This window comes from Sprattus sprattus (assembly GCF_963457725.1).
Source record: "Sprattus sprattus genome assembly, chromosome: 1".
In the NCBI taxonomy this organism is placed as follows: domain Eukaryota; kingdom Metazoa; phylum Chordata; class Actinopteri; order Clupeiformes; family Clupeidae; genus Sprattus; species Sprattus sprattus.
The window spans coordinates 25,591,466-25,609,255 of NC_137920.1; the positions used below are offsets into that span (position 1 = coordinate 25,591,466).

The 17,790-nt window shown below is 43.6% G+C and overlaps 1 protein-coding gene across 1 annotated transcript; it reads left to right on the plus strand.

The window, feature by feature from the left end:
* Window positions 1-963: 963 nt before the first annotated feature.
* On the plus strand, window positions 964-16,524 carry capn9 (calpain 9; the record flags this gene model as incomplete). The annotated part of the gene is made up of 20 exons (XM_080853178.1): window positions 964-1,170; window positions 3,591-3,660; window positions 3,907-4,025; window positions 4,582-4,715; window positions 5,165-5,333; window positions 5,540-5,623; window positions 7,283-7,368; window positions 7,750-7,827; window positions 8,048-8,208; window positions 9,801-9,958; window positions 10,367-10,575; window positions 10,989-11,025; window positions 11,355-11,435; window positions 12,110-12,167; window positions 13,397-13,461; window positions 13,571-13,639; window positions 13,954-14,032; window positions 14,904-15,020; window positions 15,508-15,566; window positions 16,423-16,524. The coding sequence occupies 20 exons, from the start codon at window positions 964-966 to the stop codon at window positions 16,447-16,449; spliced, it is 2,067 nt and encodes a 688-aa protein (XP_080709304.1). The 3' UTR covers window positions 16,450-16,524.
* Window positions 16,525-17,790: the final 1,266 nt, after the last annotated feature.

Sequence of the window (17,790 nt, forward strand, 5' to 3'; positions counted from 1 at the left end):
GACACACCAAACCACCCATTTCTGAAGAATTCCACTTCGGCAGTGTTACATGGGGATCGTGACCGCTGTCCAGCACTGTTGGAGAGAAAAGAGACAGATGACAATTTACACTTCTCCTACTGTATAACGAAGTGCATCGCTCCTGTTATTGTTGATAACTGTAAATATATATTTTGTAATATTTGCCACTGTGTTTTTTTTGTTTGTTCAAAATTTTTTGTAAATGACTACACCGCCCTTTATGTGGTTGTCAGGTATAGATACCAAATGTATTTTTTACATGTAAGAGCTTTTTTGTTTGTTTTTTGACCGGCATAATGCGTGCTAAATAAATGGGACATTGGAAACAGTGTCTCTCCAGTCGGTGGAAAAAAAAAACATCTCTTTCAAATACTGTGTACTCTCTTTCACCTCTAAATCTGTAACCATTAAATACAACTTCACTTCACTTAATGAGATGTAGAAAAACTAAACAGTTTGTCAAACATTCGTTATAATGGAATCCTTAAAATGTGAAGAATGATGCCTTCTGTGCCATCAAGGAGACACCCCCCTCTACAAGAACATTCCAGAATGGTCACAACAGTGCAGGTCCAGCCAAGCAGGGAGAGAGAATGCTCTTCCGCCCACTCAAAGTCTCGGCCAACCGGGAGGGGCCGTGGGTTTTGACGGGCGCGGCAACCATCACCAGGGCAGGCGAACCAGTTTATGTCGCCGAAGCAGGTGTGGCCCTTACCTGCTCAGCTTGTCACTCAGTTTCATTCATTGATGATTGTCGGGCAGGTGGGAGTAGACTAGGTGTGTGTGTGTGTGTGTGAGTTTGTGTAAGAGTCATAAAAAACACACGCCCATCTCTGGCCGTCATAGTAGAGTGTGTCACCTGCTCTCTCCCTGTCTTCCACGCTCATTCCTTGTGAGTAGTGGTACCTCGGTTAGTCTGTTCTACTCGTTGCGGTTCTAAAGATGCCATCCAGTACCACCCTCGCCAGGGGTTCTGCCAAGGCCCGAAAAGCAGAGAGCGTGCAGTCGGACGGACGCACGTTCGAGGAGATCAGACAGGACTGCCTGCGTAGGAAGGTTCTGTTCGAGGACCCTGACTTCCCTGCTGAAGACTCCACACTCTTCTACAGTCAGAGTGTACCCATCAACTTTGAGTGGAAGAGGCCAAAGGTAAGTCATTTGACACATCTGGGCCACCGTAGGGGAGAGATCCTGAACTCTTAAGCAAGGGCTTAATGTACCACTAGCCTGAGGAGGTAAAATGCTAAAACCTAATCTTGTTGCTGAATAAGCCCTATACATTATAAATGCAAACAATATGATAAAATATTAAGCAGGTATTACACATTTCTCATGCCCACGTGAGGCGAGGCAAGGTTCGGTCTCCCAATGTCCTGTCTTTCCACTTTCTATATGTATCATAAACCATAAATGCAGTCTTGTATAAGGTTAGACTCTTTTGACTTGCAACATTAATGTAACACTTGGAAGACTGCATGAAAACCAATGATTAAATTACATATTCTTTCAAAGATCTGTTAATTTCACCACTGGGCATTAAACACCTTCAAAGCTTGAATGACAGCTTGGTGGACGCTTCACTCTCAGTCAGTGACTACAGATTTTCCTGAGAGCTTCACTCTCAGACTGACTAGTCAGTGTTATCATGATATCAGGGTGCACGCATATCCCTGTTCAACGCCCTTTGCCTGCAAAAGCACATTCTTTCTGCTTTCACAACAGTAGCACAGTCCAGGCAGAAAGAATATGCCCCCAGACACACTAAGTTAAGGAGGTCATGGGGACTGTGTGTGTTTGTATACATATACACAGAGCTAGGCCTAATTCAGATAGTTATAGTAATCTCATCTGTTTGTTTATTTGATACAATTAATGTTTTATTTACTAGATCAATAATATGTTCAATTGGATCAAAATTAACTTGCACTGCTCAGCTGAGGCTTGTGTGGTAGCCATTCCTGAGCACAATTGTTGAGTTGACCCCATGGCTTAATGACTTGGGGATCACCTCCCCCGAGGTCCAGTTGAGTTGTGCCAATACCCCGTCACTGCCAACTGTGCCAAACACATGGGCATCAAAGTGAGTTGATTTGACGGTGCACAGCGATGCCCCTGGATCACAGCAGTGCCCCATTCACAGCCACTGTTGGCACAGACACAAACAATGCAAATGAACTGTTCCTGAAAGCCTAACCCACGATTTGGAAGCACACACACACACACACACACACAAACACACACACACACACACACACACACACACACACTAGTATGAGCTTCTGTTGTTCACTTGCATTGTCAAGCAGTCAAATCCAAAGGCGCAGATAAAGCATCTTTAACTTTTCCTGTTGAAGAAGTGTTAGTGTATGTGAGCATCTTTGTGTGTGTGTGTGTGTGTGTGTGTGTGTGTGTGTGTGTGTGTGTGTGTGTGTGTGTGTGTGTGTGTGTGTGTGTGTGTGTGTGTGTGTGTTTGTTGTTTAATATGTGCTTAAATGCATACCTCTGATTTTTGCATTCAAACAGGGAAGTGATTTGCTGCCTTGTAGTGTTCTTTTCCATCGGTATTTTCATTGTGTATTTTATAAACCTGTTCTTCAGGTTGACAAGCAGGCCCTTGACAGGAGTAGTGGCAGTGAGAGAGAGAGAGAAAATCTCATTATGCCGGTGTGTGTGTGTGTGTGTGTGTGTGTGTGTGTGTGTGTGTGTGTGTGTGTGTGTGTGTGTGTGTGTGTGTGTGTGTGTGTGTGTGTGTGTGTGTGTGTGTGTTACCCAGCCAGTCATGTTCCTGTGCTATGAACCAACACACACACACACACACACACACACACACACACACACACACACACACACACACACACACACATGCCCACCCATGATGCCAACAGTGCACTTGAATGTTGAACTTGACCTGGCCCATAGGCACTATTGTCTGCATGCAGTTCTGTTTACAGTGGTGTATATTAGTATGCAGGACACTGCCTATATGATGACTGTTACGTACACACAGTGGCAGTTAGCTTTGAAATCACTTTTAACCCCCGACAGAAGCAATTCAAGCGATTACTATAGTCTATTTAAATATTATTGTGTTGTGGGTGCTGTGCCTTGATTTTGATGCTTCCTAATATCTTCTAAGGATTGATGACAAACCTGAATTAAATCATCTATGGTTTGTCTAAAGTGTCTGCTGAATGAACCAGTGTGGCCTGCGGCAGCTCTATGGCAGTGATAAAGAGCCATTACTTATCAATCATCAGGGTTGCATTTCTTTCGCGGGCGTTCCTTCAGTGAATACCACAACTCAGTTAAAGAGTGTGTGTGTGTGTGTGTGTGTGTGTGTGTGTGTGTGTCTGTGTGCCTGTGTGCCTAACTTGTATGTGTTTTTATGTCACACTCCTTTGAATGGAACAAGTTTAATTAGCAATTCCAGGAATGTGACCACACCTTACAAAAGCAACAACTCTTGTCACTCCCATCTGGAAAAACACAAAGAAACAAGATTTTTTTGCTTCGCCTGGACCTTGTGACCCCAAATGTTTCTCATCTCTGGCTTTCTTCTCTCCCTGTAGGAGCTCTGTGAGAACCCTAAATTCATCCAAGGGGGAGCAACCAGAACAGACATATGCCAAGGACAGCTGGGTAAGACACAACAGACAGACGGAAGTTAGCATAGCTCTTTTAGAACACAGACATGATTTACAGCAACATGTTCCATATGAATGTATACAAATATGTGTTAAAGAAAAGTGTTATGAATTTCTATCAAAACACACAGTACAGTTAAATGCTGGACTTTTAATGAGTATTTGTTGTAGCGGTATTGATAAAGAGTGACGTAAGAAAGGTAGTGGCAGTTACCCATAATGCATTTGTGTTTCTTTTCAGGGGACTGCTGGCTTCTGGCAGCCATCGCCTCTCTGACCCTCCAGGAGGAAACCTTGGGCAGAGTCGTGCCCCACGATCAGGACTTTGGCCACGGATATGCCGGAATCTTCCACTTCCAGGTAAATGGCAATGGATGGTGGGATAATGTTGTTTTGTGAGTTCAAATATCTTAAAAAGTTTGTAAAATTCATATGTTCATCTTTTATATAGTATAAACATTGAAAAAATATATCTTGCATGTTGAAGGGGATAATATTATGCCATTTTAGTATGAAATGTATTTGCAAGCTCTTTACCACAGATTTATAATGCAAGTTTTGTACATGACAAGTGTGATTCCTGTATGTTTTCTGCAAACCTTTTCCATACCTAGACACACAGACACACATAGACGCACACACCTAAAGACGCACACATTGACGCACAGACAACGCACACACTCACAACCGTGCTTGTCTCCTTTCCTCACCCTGTCTCATCCCATTTCTCTCCCTCTCTCTCCCTTTCTATCTCCCTCTCACTCTCTCTCTATCTCTCTCTATCTTTCTCTCTATCTGTCTCTCTCTCTCTCCCTCTTTCATCCTTTCTCCCTTTCTCTCTCTCTCTCTCTCTTTCTCTCTATTTGTCTCTCTCTCTGTCTCTCATTGTGTCTCTGTCTCTCTCTCTGTCCTTCAGTTCTGGAAACACAACAAGTGGCTGGACGTTGTGGTCGACGACCGTCTCCCATCGGTGAGGAACCGCCTGGTGTTCGTCCACTCCGCCGACAACACCGAGTTCTGGAGCGCTCTGCTGGAGAAGGCCTACGCCAAGTAAGACCCCCACTTCCTCCAAAACTCACCTGGGTCACAAATACCCTGAATGCATGCAGAGACTATGCCAAGCTTTGGGGTTGTACTAACTTTGGTATATTTCATATATTGTGTATAAGTGTACATAAAGTACCTGTAGTGGATAATATGTAAATGTCCCAACTTTGTCTTTCACCGTATTTGGTTTGCCAACATCTGTGTTAACAGGTCCCCTTTCAGTTATATTTTCATGCAAATGTAGCAAAGATTTATAAGAAATACTCTTATTTAACTCACTTTAACATTCCTCTTTAATGCTGCCCAAACACAGCCTGCATGAATGGAAAAATAGTCAAATTAGATGAGGGGTTTAAGAAGTGCCTCTCCAGTTGTTTACATTCAAGTGGTAAGTCAACCCAATGTAAAGGGTAACGCCATTCCCCTGGGGTTCACCATCCTTTTTGTCTCAGGCTGCACGGGAGCTATGAGTCTCTGAAGGGGGGCAGCACTCTGGAGGCCATGGAGGACTTCACCGGGGGCGTGGGCGAGATGTACGAAACCAAGAAGGCCCCCGATGACCTCTTCCACATCCTCAAGAAGGCCCTGGACCGAGGCTCTATGCTGGGATGCTCCATCGATGTAAGTTCCCCTGGAAACAACAACATTAGGCCGGTCAGGTACCAAATAAAGGCCACAATTACCAATTGATATGAACCTCTAGCATGTGTAGGCTGATGAGATGTGTAGGCTGTGTGTAATGTACTGTAGGTTTGGCATTGATTCATGTTTGCATTATTATTTAAATGTCTCACTCCTTCTATTCACTCTTGAATGTTTCTCCGTAGATCACCAGCTCTGCAGAGTCTGAAGCACGCACCTCCACCGGCCTCGTGAAAGGCCACGCCTACTCCATCACTGGCGTGGAAGAGGTACCGTCACTGTGAAGTAGACTGGCCCAGTGTAACGTCACTGTGAAGAAGAGTAGCGCCGTGTCACGTCAATGTGAAGAAGAGTAGTGCAGTGTCACGTCAATGTGAAGAAGAGTAGTGCAGTGTCACGTCAATGTGAAGTAGAGTAGCCCAGTGTTATGTCAATGTGATGAAGAGTAGCCCAGCGTAACGTCAATGTGAAGTAGAGTGGACCAGTTTCACGTCACTGTGAAGTAGAGTAGACCAGTGTCACGTCACTGTGAAGTAGAGTAACGCAGTGTCACGTCAATGTGAAGTAGAGTAGCCCAGTGTAACGTCAATGTGATGAAGAGTAGACCAGTGTAACGTCAATGTGAAGTAGAGTAGCCCAGTGTCACGTCACTGTGAAGTAGAGTAGACCAGTGTCACGTCACTGTGAAGTAGAGTAACGCAGTGTAACGTCAATGTGAAGTAGAGTAGCCCAGTGTAACGTCAATGTGAAGAAGAGTAGCGCCGTGTCACGTCAATGTGAAGAAGAGTAGACCCATGTTACGTCAATGTGAAGTAGAGTAGCCCAGTGTAACGTCACTGTGAAGAAGAGTAGTGCAGTGTCACGTCACTGTGAAGTAGAGTAGCCCAGTGTCACGTCAATGTGAAGAAGACTGGCCCAGTGTAACGTCACTGTGATGAAGAGTAGCGCCGTGTCACGTCAATGTGAAGAAGACTGGCCCAGTGTAACGTCACTGTGATGAAGAGTAGCGCCGTGTCACGTCAATGTGAAGAAGAGTAGACCAGTGTTACGTCAATGTGATGAAGAGAAGCACAGTTTCACGTCAATGTGAAGAAGAGTAGACCAGTGTCACGTCAATGTGAAGAAGACTGGCCCAGTGTAACGTCACTGTGATGAAGAGTAGCGCCGTGTCACGTCAATGTGAAGAAGACTGGCCCAGTGTAACGTCACTGTGATGAAGAGTAGCGCCGTGTCACGTCAATGTGAAGAAGAGTAGACCAGTGTTACGTCAATGTGATGAAGAGAAGCGCAGTTTCACGTCAATGTGAAGAAGAGTAGACCAGTGTCACGTCACTGTGAAACAGATTAGTCGACCAGTGTTACGTCAATGTGATGAAGAGAAGCGCAGTTTCACGTCAATGTGAAGTAGAGTAGCCCAGTGTTACGTCAATGTGAAGTAGAGTAGCCCAGTGTCACGTCACTGTGAAGTAGAGTAGACCAGTGTTACGTCAATGTGATGAAGAGTAGCGCAGTTTCACGTCAATGTGAAGTAGAGTAGTCGACCAGTGTAACGTCACTGTGAAGAAGAGAAGACCAGTGTTACGTCAATGTGATGAAGAGTAGCGCAGTTTCACGTCAATGTGAAGTAGAGTAGACCAGTTTCACGTCAATGTGAAGTAGAGTAGCCCAGTGTAACGTCACTGTGAAGTAGAGTAGACCAGTGTTACGTCAATGTGATGAAGAGTAGCCCAGTGTCACGTCACTGTGAAGAAGTCATCTTCTCACTGATTTCAGTTTTATGTTTTTATGTGCCTCTGTCTCCACTGTACACCTTCAGGTGTAGATAAACTACAGAGGAAGTAGTTATTTTATTAGCACTTGTTCTTGTTTTCTGTAGTTTCCTTTTTCATGTTTTCATGTGTCCCTCTGTCCCTGTCTCTCTGTCATAGGTGACCTACAGAGGGAGTAAGGTTCGCTTGATTCGGGTGAGAAACCCATGGGGACAGGTTGAATGGAATGGCCGTTGGAGCGACGAGTGAGTTCAATCACTAAACAATCAATACACCAATCATGAATCAATCTTTAATCAATCACTATACAATCACTACACCAATCATGAATCAATCACTATACAATCATTAGACCAATCATTAATCAATCATTATTCACAAACTAAAACTACATCAAGAACGTTTACAGTGACACCAGAGTACCTAAATTGATTATTTATTTATTTTTGATTTGTTTAGATCCCAATAAACACACATCAGATAGACTTCATCTAATTGGGTTAAGAAATTCAAACAGAATGGTCAAGCAAATAATTTAACTATTCAGTTACTACTTCAACTAAAGCTCTAGTCCAAAAGTATGTTTGCTTTCATGTCAATAACAAGATGCTCTGTGTTGAATGCAGTTCCAGAGAGTGGAGTGCGATCGACAAATCAGAGAAGAACCGTCTTCTGCAGCGCTCCAACGATGATGGAGAATTCTGGTCAGTGCTGGTAAACATACAAAGAAAATGGCTACATTATGATGCCGTTGTTTTAATAGAATACTGTACAAAATATATCTTATTTTCAAATATATCAAGTATCTGCAAGTCCAAAGTGCTCCCAGAACTGCTTACTATTTCATGAGCTTTGTTTTCTGAATGCTGGAAGGTTCAGAAAGCTTTTGCTAATGCCGTCAACCAACCCACGTTCTCTCCATAGGATGGAGTTTGATGACTTTAAGGCCAACTACGATAAGATCGAGATCTGTAACCTGACCCCCGACTCCCTGACGGATAACGTGAAGAGGAAGTGGGAGGTGAACCAGTTCGAGGGCAACTGGATCAGGGGCTCCACAGCCGGAGGCTGCAGGAACTTCATAGGTCAGACAGGGGAACAGTCCTCTAGCACTCACACTGCAGCTCCACACTTACTAATAAAACAACACAGCAGTAACGCACACACATGAATATGCGCACACACACACACACACACACACACACACACACACACACACACACACACACACACACACACACACACACGCGCACACACGCACACACGCACACACACACGCACACACACACACACACGCACACACGCGCACACACGCACACACACACACACACACACACACACACACACACACACACACACACAAGCACACTCTCTTCTGTGCACAGACTCACACTTGCATATGCGCACTAACAGACACACACACACACACACACACACACACACACACACACACACACACACACAAGCACACTCTCTTCTGTGCACAGACTCACACTTGCATATGCGCACTAACAGACACACACACACACACACACACACACACACACACACACACACACACACAAGCACACTCTCTTCTGTGCACAGACTCACACTTGCATATGCGCACTAACACACACACACACAGACACACACACACACACACACACACACACACGCACATGCACACTCTCTTGTGTGCACAGACTCACACACTTGCATATGTGCACTAACACACATACACACACACACAGACACACACAGACAGTCTGAATGCTCATACATATGCACACAATAACAATCTCACTCACAGAATAATATTCAGTCTCTCACACACACATGCACACACTTAGATACATATATGAATAAACACTCAGACACATACACACAAACACAAGTCCACTGTTCCGATAAGATGTCATGAATAAATATGTCTTTTCCAAACCCTTTAATTTAAAACTTTAATTATGTGTTTCCTCCTCCTCTACTAGCTGACTGAGCCCGTTAGATTATAAGATAATTATCATCCTTAATAAGTCTGATGTGATTGTCTTCATCATCAAGAGCTGGTGTCTGGTCTCGCCTCCCTGGTCATGCTTGCCTGAAAGCGCTTCATTTTATAAATTGAATAATTAGTCATAATTAGTTTAGTCATGCTAGAGGAAACAGCAGAAGAGGGCCACAAAGCAACACTGTAATATAACGGTAGCCGGTGGGCATGGAGCTGTGCCGTGAGTAAAGCTCACTCACTGACACCTGCAGAGACCTGTTAGCAACAGACATCAGCACTCATGGGCATTAGCCTCTGACGTTGCGGGTGTGACACCGGTTTGGGGCTGTGCTTGTCCACACAACGAAAGGGTACACCCACAAACATGAATTTTATATCCATACATTTAATGAAAGAATTACAGAAACATTAATAAACCCTTACTTTACTTAACACAACACACATTACAGTGAAACTGCGCAGCCGCTGACCGTGACGATATCGTCCCCTGATAAAACGACATTTCCATCCTTGGGAATTGCAGTAATTATGGTGTAATACACGATTTAGTCATGTGTGCTCATGGTACATCAGTCTAGTAACACTGTCCAAAGTCACTGACTGTAGCGTTGTTGTCCTCAGACACTTTCTGGACTAACCTCTAGTAACACTGTCCAAAGTCACTGACTGTAGCGCTGTTGTCCTCAGACACTTTCTGGACGAACCCGCAGTTCAAGCTGACCCTGGAGGATGCGGACGACGAGGACGACCAGTGCAGCGTGATCGTGGCCCTGATGCAGAAGAACCGCCGCGAGCTCAGGAAAGAGGGACTGGACCTGGAGACCATTGGCTTCGCCATGTATGAGGTCAGAGAGAACGAGAGAGGGAGCGGGAGGGAGGGAGAGGGAAAGAGAGAGAGAGGGAGCAGGTGGGAGGGAGAGGGAACGAGAGGAAAGAAGGAAGGAAGGAAGGAAGGAAAGAAAGAAAGAAAGAAAGAAAGAAAGAAAGAAGGAAAGAAAGAGTGTTTGGAGTGTGGGATAGATAGAGAATGAAAAAGACAGGAAACAGAAAGAGATGGGAGAATGGGTGAGAAAGAACAGATGAGAGAAACACAGAAAGAAAGACAAACAGAGAGAAGTGAAGTGATAAAGAAATGAAGGAGGGATCATAATTAATACAGTGGAGAGAATCAGAGGCCAGTTCACCTCAGACCCCTTTCACTCACAGTTTTGGCCTTTGTTTTATGTGTCCCTCCTGGCCTGCCGTCCATACAGGCCCCTGAGGACGAGGACCACCTGGGGAAGGACTTCTTCCGCTACCACCCGTCTAAGGCGCGCAGCCGCACCTACATCAACCAGCGGGAGGTGTCCGAGCGCTTCCTGCTCCCCCCCGGCAAATACGTGTTGGTGCCCACCACCTTCCAGCCCCACCACGAGGCCGACTTCATGCTGCGCATCTTCTCCGAGAAGAAGGCCAGCACCATGTATGTGGACGCTGAACTCTACACACACACACACACACACACACTCTATAACCCTCCATAACACACACACACACACACACACACACACAGAAGCTTTGACTCCCCCCCCCCCCCCCCCAACACACACACAGAAACGTTCTGCATGCGTGTCTGTGTGTGTCTCTGTGTGTGTGTGTGTGTGTGTGTGTGTGTGTGTGTGTGTGTGTGTGTGTGTGTGTGTGTATCACCCTGTCATAGTATATCTTGTGTGATGAACCACCACACAGACGACGCCACGCCACACACACTCAGTTGGCCATGAATCACGAGTCAGTCTTTTGACCTCTCTGCCATTCTCTACCTCTCTGCTGATCTCCCTTCTTTGCCTGGTTCTGATTGGTCACCTGCTTGCTCTTTTGTCCCCCAATCAACAGGGAAATGGGGAACACTATTGAGGCTGACCTGCCAGACGTGAGTTTATATAATCTATCATTCATTAAGTTTATTATTCATAACGTTTATAATTTCGATACTATATATTCGGCAATTCATGTTATTATTCCTTAAGTTGTATTATTTTTGTAACATTGCCCTGAGAACCTGTTATTATGTGTCAATATTTAACCGGTATACACCCAATGTGTGTATATGTAGGTGTAGTATGCTTTAGTGTATAGTGTGTGTGTGTCAATGGGTGTATGTTTAGTATGACAAGTGTAGTATGCTTTAGATTGTGTGTGTTAATGTGTGTTGATGTGTGTTGATGTGTGTGTGTTAATGTGTGTTTATGTGTGTATCAGCCTCCCATGCCCAGTTCCCCAGAGGAGGAGACAGATGAGGAGAAAGGCCTGAGGAGGCTGTTTGTGCAGATCGCCGGCTCGGTATGCTGAGTAGACACACACAACACTAACTGATCTGAGATCAAATCATCATAGAGCAGAGGCACATACTGTAGTTATGGCGTGTGTGTTTGTGTGTGTGTGTGTGTGTGTGCGTGTGTGTGTGTGCGTGTGCATGTGCGCGTGCGTGTGCGAGTGCGAGTGTTTGTGTAATTTAGTGTAAGGTGCCCTAAGACTATACAGCCAGTGAAATGCCACAGTAAGGTGTGATCTCTGTTGAGACTAGAGGGCAAGCTGGTTTGTTGAGTTGTACTCCCACCAGCATAACGAATTTAATATCTCATTGGCTGAATTCTTAACTGATTCTCAACTGAACAGAGCTCCGAAATAATTGCTTTCAAAGTATCGCAAAGCCTACTGTCTGTGCTTTGGTTGTCAAGCAAAACGAGAGTTAACCTCCTAAATATACAGCAACTTACTACTGTGCTGCAGGACACAGCATTGCAAATCTCTTTAAGCACAATACCTCCCCCTACTGGCAAGTCATTTGAAGGTGTTTAATTTGCAAATCTTTCTCTTTCTCTCTCGCTCTCTCTCTCTCTCCCTATCTCTCACTTCCTCTCTTTCTCTCTCCCTCTCTCTTCCGCTCTCTCTCTCTGTCTCTTCCTCTCTCTTTTTTTCTCCTTCCATCTCTCCCTCCTCCGTTCACCCCTCAGGATCAGGCCATTACTGCTAGAGAACTGCAACAGGTCCTCAATGGTGTTTTAAGCAGAAGTAAGTGTCATCACTGTAACAAATATAATATTTTGAATAATGTATGAATAGTCCAATACATTACATTAATAATGTATTAATAAACCAATATATACAATTAAACCTCAGTAATTACTAAGTAAAAGATGTGTTTTTCAGTATTAAATGTTGTTTCTGAGCTGTACCCTAGGCTAGGATTCTTTAGTTTTTCTTTTTCTTTCTATATCTCCCGTTTGATCTCATGGAGAAAATGGGGCCATAGTTTTTAACACTGGTGAGGATTTGCTCATGCCCAGGGTTCACGCTAGACTTTTTCTTGGCCGGACAAATGTCCGACGCTATTCCAGAATATCGGCCATTTGGAATGTCTACCGGACATTATTCACTAATAGCCTAATTAAATAACCACCAAAACTCCAAATGAGAAACGACACAAATTTTTAAAAAATCAGGAGCTTCCAAACACTCAAGTAATTCTGTCAATCTGCAAAACTGATTACTTGGGATGTCACGTTTAGCCATGTGATACACCACTTTCATTTGTGCCACGAGTAGTGGCGTTATCGCAACTAAGGCAGATCTTTTTAAATTCATGGAGCCTTTCGTAAAGCCATTTAACTTGCCTGCTCTCTCACAAATGCTACAGAACATTGTGTCTCGACCATCCACCTTTTCCGACCTTAGCCAACGGAATTGCTCGAGCCATTCACCTTTAAAACTCCTTTTAAGTTTTTTGGCAGGCGCATTTCCTAAATCCGTCGGGGCCTCGGATGATGTACTTGGAGTCGAATCATTTCTTGACGAATCATTAGGCCTATCAAGGCTATTAGTTGTCTTTTTGAAGAACTGACCGAGAGACGTCTGCTTAGCCTTTTTCAAATTTTGTTATTGTTTATTTTAGTGAACAGTTTTTAGCGGGGAAACCAGCCTGCGTGTGTTGCGGAACCTCGACCAGCGCATGTTCCGAATGCAATCCAAATCTGCTTTAGAACTTTTTTTAAATGACATAGCAGGCTGATTATATTCAGGTTTATGTTACAGTTGTTTTGTTGTTTTCATATGTTACTGATTAAATCATAGCCTACATACATATTTTCTATCAGACATTTGGGCCGTTTACATCTTATTATACCGGCCATTCATGCGTTCAATCGGCCAATGTCCGGCCATAGCCGGCTAACGTGAACACTGCTCATGCCTGTTTTTTTACACCCCCCCCCCCCCCCCCCCCCACACACACACACACACAGGGAAAGAGATCAAGTTTGATGGCCTCACTCTGAACACCTGCCACAGCATCATCAACCTGATGGATGTATCCTTCTGTATTGAACAGATCAGCACTGTATGATAATGCACCATGACACACATACAAAGTCAAATGAAATAAATACGTTAGGTTTTCCTATATGGTGAAATCATAGGTGGACAACACAGGCACACTTGAATTTCAGGAGTTTAAAGTCTTCTGGGAAAAACTGAAGAAATGGATTGTAAGTACATTTTTATTGTATTTAGTAGTGTGCCGAGGAGAATCTGAATCCGTGTAACAGACGTTCTGGTACATTAGCTAGGTTGCCAACCAGTCACGCTACCAGTGTGTTATCACAATACGTGAGAGTTCTACGGGTCTCCCTGTTTTCATATTTCCATGGAAACCAATGAATGAGAGTTCTAAGGGTAGTAGTCTTGGCATTCTTTCAGTGCAAACAAAGGATCAAAGTTTCAAAAGCTAAGCTCTATTCTGTTTGTTTCCATGGAAATAATTGTGTGTAATAAAGGTGGCCTTTGTGCTGTGGTTTTTCAGATGCTGTTCCTCTCCTTTGACACGGATCGCTCAGGCCGCATGTCTTCATACGAGCTCCGCATTGCTCTCAAAGCAGCAGGTAAAGAAGCCCTTCACGCGGTCAATGAGACACATGAGAACTCAAAACCCACACTCAATTGAAAAAAAAAATATCAATCACCACAAAGACCCGTTTTCCCTAAGAACATATGGATTTCCACTAGGGGGCAGCCAGTAAAATAGTCCCCCACACAGTCAAGGATACACACTCAAAACCCCATCAAAGCTCCAGGAAGACCCGTTTTCCCTGAGAACATATGGATGCCCAGTAGGGGGCGCAGCAGGCCTATCACGGTTGTCACAGCTTGGCTCTCTGCTGCTTGGGTCCGTGGACGGCGTTCTACACTTGACTGTACAACTCCAGTGATTAATGGTGGCATTGCCTCTGGCTGAAGTGTAGTTTTAATTAATTAGGAAGCTTTACTCGAAACCAGCTTATATGTGCATATATGACAAACAGCGGTACACAATTCAGCTTATGCAGATGCCAAGTATATGAGATATGTGAAATTTCTCTTTAGTTCCTTCATATAAGAGGAAATATTTTTTTTGCACATAAACCAAGATTAGCATACCATGATTAGCATCCCATGACCTGTTTAGTGACAATTTTTACATGATATCATATTTTTATTTTCCTCAACACAATGTATGTCACGTGTCTTCCCCTATTGTGGAAAGGTATGCATTTACTTTGTAAATAGTGCTTTGGCGATTGTGCCATTATGTAGCCCTTGACAACAATTTGTGTCATGTGTCTTCTTCCTCCTCCACTGAAAGGTATTTATCTGAACACTATGTGATGTGTGTGTGTGTGTGTGTGTGTGTCTGTGTGTGCGTGTGTGTGTGTGTGTGTGTGTGTGCGCGCGTGTGTGTGTGTGCGTGTGTGTCTTCTTCCTCCTCCACTTAAGGTATGCATCTGAACACTAAACTACTCCAGCTGCTGGGCCTCCGTTTTGCAGATAAGAACTTTGACATTGACTTTGACGACTACCTCACCTGCATCGTGCGTCTGGAGAACATGTTCCGTAAGTAGAGAACATGTTCAGTAAGTGGATCAAAAGAAGAAGAATGAGGCCCTCTTTTCTATTTCTAACACAGACACTGCCGATCACATACAGAATCGGCCGATCACAAATAGCTTCACAGACAGAAACGGCCGATCACAGACAGCTTCACAGACAGAAACGGCTGATCACAGACAGCTTCAGAGACAGAAACGGCCGATCACAAACAGCTTCACAGACAGAAACGGCTGATCACAGACAGCTTCACAGACAGAAACGGCCGATCACAGACAGCTTCACAGACAGAAACGGCCGATCACAGACAGCTTCACAGACAGAGATAAGATGCATAAGATACACATCAGCGTTGAGCACTGAGATTTTGCTCTGTTGTTCACATCCATGGTTCATTCCTGCTTGTCCAACTTCCGCTATCTTTTATTACCTCTGTTAATTATTACCATCCCTCATCGCACTCACATCAGTATTATGACTTGTCTGTTTGTAGGAGTCTTCCAAGCAATGGACAAGATGAAGAAGGGAGAGGTGACTATGAATATGCAACAGGTGAGCTATGGCTTTCTCATAGTGAAGTGAACGCAGCATTGGTCTTAGGCCTAGTATGCAACAGGTGACATATAGGCTTGTCAAAGTGAAGAAGACAAAATGGGTGTTGCGGTGCCTGTAACTCACCTGAAGCCTGCCATGAGCATAGGCTCCAGCATATATGTATCAGTCTAAGAAGAACTGGCACACCATCAAAATGCCGGTGCAGAGAATTTGTATCCTTTTAAAAACACAGAGAAAAAAAAGGTTCCGAGAGCTTTGCAGTGAGCAGCAAAACGGGTTTGGTCACCTTCAGACCATCCTCAGTGCACGTACACGTACACGCACACACACACACACACACACACACACACACACACACACACACACACACACACACACACACACACACACACACACACACACCTGCTACATGGGTAGCAGCCTGCACCTTTTTGTCTCGATGTGTTGAAGGTCAAATAACCTCTGCGTCAGCATTTGATGGTGTGTGAGTTATTAGAGAGGTATGAGGAAATGTTTGCACGGATAAAAGAAATATCTTGACACCTTCACACTGACCCATCAGATTTGATCTCCATTGTGAACAATTTTACTGGATGAAATGTACCACCAGGAAATGACATATTGAGCAGACATGGAGGACGAATTTAGAAGAAATGATCCCAATGTTCCTAGGTTTCTCTTTGTCCCTTTTTGCAATACGAGGTTATTGGTACAGTCGGGATTCTTAACCACACACAGATCTGCACCATTCACACACACAACGCACCAAAAACATTTGAATCAAGTATGGGTGAGCAATTTCCTCACGATAAACAGACTCAGTCCTTCTCTCCTCTTGTGTTTTTTTTTCCAGTTCCTTTTCTTATCTATGAACGTCTGAAGGATGCAGCAAAATCCACAAAGGCAACACCAGGCAGGGGAAATCCCACCACGGACAAGCAAACAAACATTGTTTGACCAGGCCGTCTTACAGCCATTATGTTGTTTATTCTATATTCCAGTCTGTATAGTTACTATTTCTACATAGGCTACAGTCTTTAATCCTCATTATTATTTGTGTATTCTAAATGGCCAATGGGAAAAGGAGGATTATATTGATTATTTTTCCAAAGAACTTTTGAGAAAGCTATTTTCCAGTAGTTACAGCAGCATTAACAAAATATTTGCAAGGAGACTCATTTTGAACATTCAGGTTTCACTTCAGGTTTTTCCATTTGCAAAATGTAATCAATAAAAATGTCATATTACAGAAATGTATTAGTAGTATGTCCATGTGTGTGTGTGTGTGTAGATGTGTGTGTATTTGAAGACTCACAACAGACATAAAAGAGTCTTTGTGGCTGCTGTGAATATTACTACTACTACTCTGAATAAACGCTGAAAACAGTCCGTAACAAGTTCATGTCCTGCAACTGTGTAGCATTAAAACTGTTTTATTAACCCACCAAAGTAAAATAATTACTCAACCTTCTGTGTTATCCACACATATAGTGATTCAGAGCATATGCTAGACTAAAGCAAGGATATCATATAATAGGAGTAGTCTGTTCCACAGTAGAACAGTTCCTTATGTAGTCTGTTCCTCAGTAGAACAGTTCCCTGTGTAGTCTGTTCCACAGTAGAACAGTTCCTCATGTAGTCTGTTCCTCAGTAGAACAGTTCCTTATGTAGTCTGTTCCTCAGTAGAACAGTTCCCTATGTAGTCTGTTCCTTAGTAGAACAGTTCCCTATGTAGTCTGTTCCTCAGTAGAACAGTTCCCTATGTAGTCTGTTTCTCAGTAGAACAGTTCCCTATGAAGTCTGTTGCTCAGTAGAACAGTTCCCGATGTGCTATGTTTCCAAGCAGAGTAATGCTCTATGGGCTGTGTTGTTTAGCACATACTCTCATGTCTTTGGTCGCACAGTTCCTGCTGTGTTTCTCAGTAGCAGTTTCCTACTCAATTCAATTTTATTTATATCGCCATATCAATACAATTGTCTCTAGGCGCTTTACAGAGCCTAGAGCCTGAACCCCCTTAGTGCAAGCACAATGGCAACAGGGGCAAGAAAAACTCCTGTTAGTCAGGGAGAAACCTTAAGCAGAACCACGACACATAATAATAATAATAATTCATTCGATTTTTAACGCACTTTTCATTCCAAAGAATCTCAGAGTGCCTACATATTAGAAATTAACTATAATAATTCTAAAATTAAATTGTTAACATAAGCATAACAGAAA